This window comes from Eupeodes corollae, chromosome 3, assembly GCF_945859685.1.
Source record: "Eupeodes corollae chromosome 3, idEupCoro1.1, whole genome shotgun sequence".
Classification (NCBI taxonomy): domain Eukaryota; kingdom Metazoa; phylum Arthropoda; class Insecta; order Diptera; family Syrphidae; genus Eupeodes; species Eupeodes corollae.
Genome location: NC_079149.1, coordinates 32,024,812 through 32,030,173, shown reverse-complemented (window position 1 = coordinate 32,030,173; position 5,362 = coordinate 32,024,812). Strand labels below are relative to the sequence as shown.

General features: G+C 35.6%; 1 protein-coding gene across 1 annotated transcript; it reads left to right on the top strand.

The window, feature by feature from the left end:
• The first annotated feature begins 2,170 nt into the window (after positions 1-2,170).
• LOC129950892 (augmin complex subunit dgt5) lies at positions 2,171-5,088 on the top strand. The gene is made up of 7 exons (XM_056062825.1): positions 2,171-2,396; positions 2,470-2,605; positions 2,672-2,816; positions 2,885-3,133; positions 3,204-4,137; positions 4,252-4,445; positions 4,554-5,088. Exons 1-7 carry the CDS (start codon positions 2,302-2,304, stop codon positions 4,811-4,813), a joined length of 2,013 nt encoding a protein of 670 aa, XP_055918800.1. The 5' UTR covers positions 2,171-2,301; the 3' UTR covers positions 4,814-5,088.
• The last annotated feature ends 274 nt before the right edge of the window (positions 5,089-5,362 follow it).

Genomic DNA, 5,362 nt, shown 5'->3' with positions numbered 1-5,362 from the left:
GCTTACTGGAATAACGATTCCTACATTGTGAAATGTTTTGGTGCTAATTTTCCTAGCTCGTTGCGACTTAGCCTCCACCAGAAATTTTCTTTCATACTTATTCTCCTCCACAAATGAACTTATCGCCTTTCTCATAATCTCCCAAACCTTTGTAATTGAACGGAGTTACCGGAAAGTCTTTTTCTAGGTAGTAAGCGGAAGCGTCGAACATATTTGTGGCGACGAGTTCGAAGACGCTTCCCTAGGAAACGTTATTACGAACTATGAGCAAGTCGTCACGCCAGTAGCCATAGTGAATTCCCATTCCTCACTTAACAAAGAGCGTTTGAAATTCTGGAGGATTATAAAAGAACCACCAGTGCCGCAAATAGTCATGGGGCCTTTTATTCTCGACATTGGCAAATTTTCAATATAAAGTAAAAAACTAAAAGCAATAATTCTTACTTTGTAAGGATATTGTATAAATAATATTACTTACCACAACCAAATTTATTTCAAAATGAAATATTTGTTTTGATAGCGGCCAGCGGATCAGCTGTTTTGTTTACATTAAATTGAGCGCTGAATGTTTCGAAGGGTTCGTTTGTTAAGCTTAACTTTGAATTGATAATAGTTTTCGAGAGGTTTTATATAACATTTGTGGTTTACGAAAACTTGTGGTTTACCAAAAATGTATGGAAAACTTGAGTTTTCGATGTAGGTTTTCGGCCAAAACCGATAGTTTCGCGAAAACCGGGTTTTGGACTTTGTGTGAAAAGCCTTTAAGTCAACTGACAGCCGCAAGTTGAAACAAATGTGAATACAAGTTCACAGAATATTATTAAAAAATGTGTACGGTTATGATACAATCAAGTTTTTGTTACGCGGCTTGTAAATATTTTATCTGCTTGTTTTTATTTTTAATAAGGTGAATAGAAAATGAATATAGCGAATTATAATAGAACTTTGTTCTATTTGATCACCTGGCGAAGTGGTCAGATTTTGACATTCGACAAATAAAAAATGAGAAATTACTACAAAATTAACGATAAACTTCAATAAAGCATTGTAATAGTTCAATCTGTTCAATTTTATCGTTGAAATATGCGTGCAGATAGAAAAAAAAGCAGTCTAGCAATTGCACCTCTATGGCTCGTTGTTGATGAACATTATGCATAAACGCTTACATTTAAATTCTAACAAAGTGCAACTGGCTCAAGAACTAAAGCCTCTTGTCCAATTCAAGCGTCACTCGTCAATGGTCAGAATGATGGCAAGAAATGGCAACAGCGGATGAACAATTCTTCTGTTATGAGGCACATTTTCACCTCAGTGGATTCATCAATAAGCAGAATTGCCACAGTTGGGGAAATTATAATCCAAGATTGACTGTCGAAAAACCAATACACCCCAAAGATTGGCTGGTTAGTGCTGTTTATGGGCTGTCAGAATCATAGGTTCGTATTTTGTCCAAAATTTTAATCATAAGTTGATAACGAATTTTTAATGGCCCAAATCGAAAGATGTGGATGATATATAGTTTCACTCCATTCTTATTTACTTAACGAAATATTGGCTCTTTTTCGCCACAAATTCAATGGTTGTGTTATCTCACATGGTGCCTATATTAATTGGCCACTGATATCATGTGATTTGAGACCTTTGGACCTCTCTCTTTGGTGTTATTTGAAAGAAATGGTGTACGACGATAAGGCAGTAACAATTTAAGAGCTGAAGGATCACACGATTTTATTAACCAACTTTTACTAACTAAGTTTTAGGGCTGAAATAATAATGGATTATATCTAACCTACTGTGGACCCTTAGCCTTTCAAAAATATCATTATTATGTTAAATATACAAACACAAAACGATTTATAGAGTTTACAGTCATAAAAATGTTACTATTATTTCATTTTTCAAACATTGTCCATCTTTTTTCTCTAATAAATTAAAAAATTAGCCCAGATAAACACCAGAACACTAAATTGTTGTTAAAAAATAACGAATATCTTAACACTTTATTTTAAATGATAAAACTCATCTATAAAAATCCCTATTCACGACAATAAATTCACACGAAACTAAATAAAGATGACAAACACACCTTATCTTAAAACTCTAAAAGTTACTGAAACATAAACTGGTTTACTGTTCTACTACTTTTTTTGGATACAAGAGAAATGTCAAATTTAAACTGTTAAAATTTTGATTTGTTTTTGAAATAAATGATTTTCTTCGCTAGTTTCTTATAAAATTCTTCAATTATTTCTTAGTTTTGCAGATTTTCCCAAAACTTAGATTTTATAAATAACTTTAAATATGACCCTCGATGAAGATATTCTCGCCTTCGAGGTGTGGGCAACAAAATTGGGTTTCCCACAAAAAGATATGCCAAGTAGAGAGGCTCTTCGATCGTAAGTTGTTATTTTTGTGTTTAACTTTCTTAAAATTTTCCTTATTTAATCACCAACAAAATAAATTTTTTAGAATTTTCAAATCACCACGACAAAGAGATATATTCTGTAACGTTCTCGAGCGGGTCAAACCCCGCCAAGAAGTCCAAGAAATCCGTGAAAATATCCTCATACGAAAAATGGATAAACTCAAGGATCAAGTTGTCCCAGTAAGTATAAACGATTCCTTTAAAACATCAACAAACAAGCAATAAAATATGAAAAACTTACTTAAGGCCTGCAGTAGAAGCTTCCTCCCTAAGGAAATGCAGCGTTATCTCAAAGTTAAAGACCTCAAACAACGAAAAACCGAATTGGAAGCCAAAAACAATGAATTAACGTCTCAATACAATTCTCTAGCAAATTCCATTAAAACCAAGAGTAAGTCAAAAAACACTCAAGTAACTTAGAAACCCACATCATTGTTTTCTATTTTCTCTTTCTTTAAGACATGCAAACAATAAAACTAAAGCAGAAACTCGAATGTCTTCAAGCTAAAGTCGATATGCTCGACTTGAAAAGGGATAAATTGAAGAGAGACTTGGATAAGGAAAAGTCCAACAAAGAGCGTATAATCGCCACGATGCCAGTTAAATTAACTTCATCCAATGCCAATGAAAACGTTGCAGCAAATGCCGTTGATGAAGCCTTCAAGGAACTTGATTCTTTCTACACTTTGGTCTTGAACAATTCAAATCGTAAGTTAATTGAACAAATTATTGTCTGTGAAAAAAACAAAACACAATCAAACAACAATTCTCTTTCAAGCTCACATAGTTCAAGAAGCCAAGGACGATATGTGGCGTAAGATGCGAAAACTCTTCGCCAACATCCCGAACTTCCTTATTTTCAATTCGATTCTCAAAGTAAAAGAAGAACAACTCCAGAACATCATGACTCTAAACAAAATCCCCAAAGTACCCTTTAAGGAAAACCTCAGTGCATTCGATGTGAAATTGCTCAAGGCCAAGGCATCCCTTCTCGGCATGGCCGCCAACTACATGTCCGCCCGCCAAGAAAGCCACTCCCTCAACCAACGCTTCTCCGCCGCATACACGCAATTCGTCGAAGCCGTCCAATGCAAAGTCAATCTCTTCAACATCGACACCGGCGAAGATGTCGATGATATAATTTCCAATTACATCGTTCAATATAACACACGAGTTTTCAACAAGGGCCGAAACGACTACATCACCGGCCAGATCGAGCTTAGCAAAGCTCAAATCGAATCCGGCACAAAACAACTCGAAGACCATGAAATTCTTCTCAATTCCATAAAACAAGTCTATACGGACACAGATAGTTCGATAAATCGCATCCAATACGAAGTAATGCAGCTACACCAAATGAAGGAAAAGATTCTATTTTCGAAGAACATGCTGCACCATCTCCTCGGAGATATGCAACTCGAACAATCACACTATTTGCCATCGGTGATGATGAAAATGAGTGGCAATTTCATGACCGCCAGTGGGGATAGTAATAGTACTTTCGATATCAGCGCAGGCAACGTGTTCAGTAGCACGAAATTGGATTTCGAATCGACATTGAATAGTAGCTGTGCTATGTTGGCGCGGTCTGGCGATGTGACTATCCTGCCGGGGGCCACACACTCTCGATACATATTGCCACCGATTCTCACTGAAATTTGCACCTTTATGGAGACTCCATTTGAGAAATTCAGTTGTGTTACTAAGGAATGGTATGTACCTACTTTTTACGATATACGTGGCTCATCTGTGAGCTTTGAGATTTTTGTTTTTTTGGGTGTGAGATTGAAAATTCTGGTTATGGTTATGATTTTGTTGGTTTTTAGTGCCTTCCACTTGATGCCTAATCCACTCATAACTGAATCACATGAGTTATCATCGACGATTCAGTTGGCACCGGGCTTACTCCTTACACCACATGGCTGCTTGCAGGAGGTCAATAATCGAGTAGCGTGGTCCGATGCGATTAGTGATATTTCATCTGAGTTGAAAATTAATTCGATTACCATCAGTACTGGTGGTGAGTTGAGTAAAGTTGTTACTGCTTTTGTTGTACAAAAAGAGAATCCTAGTTTCCTACATTTTTGTTTTTATTTGTTTTATCTTCTCCTTTTATTTCTTTTCTTAGTGAGTTCAGCAAGTATGAGAGCAAAGAGTAAGCAGCAAAGGGAGCAGTTGGTGGAGTTGTTGGATAAAATCGAAGTGGCCGACATAAATACGAATCGATTGCTTAAAAAAGCAACAAAATATTATAGTTTCCTGCTGAGGAATCCATTGAAGAATTATATTCCCCCAACGAAGTGCCTCAATAATCAAACTTTCTCGGATTATGAATCAGAATATCAAACCTACTATCGCATGGTAACAATGGGAAACTTCATAAAGTAATCCAGTTCTAGTTCCAGGTCCAGTTTCAAGGATATTGGATTATTATTATTATTGTGCATTGATTTCTCTCGAGGTCTTTTTTTATATGTTTCCATTTGATTTTTCTATTTTATTGGCTTCTTCTTTTAAAGGTATTTCTTTTGTAAAGGAAACATTTAAGATTGTGATGTTTTGTTTTCTTAATTCATTTTTGTTGTAAGTTGATGTATTCGGTGAAAGATAGCTAATGTAAAATGTTAAAAATAATAAAATTAATTCTTCACTTTTACTTTAAAGCTTGAAAACATTTAGAGTAAAAATTAGTGCATTAAATTCAGTCACACAGTCACCTTACAGACGCTAAGCTCAATGGATGTACTTCTGATTGGAGATTTGAAAGCTAGGGTAGGTTAGTCGCAAAATAGCTTTGTTAGTAAAACTGCGTCAACAATCTTTAACCACTATCGCAGATCTTAGGATGAAATAAGTGATTTAAAAGGCGCTAAAATATTGGAATTAGCCGAATCTCTGGATCCAATGCCGAGTATACATTTATTCGCGGAACATCGT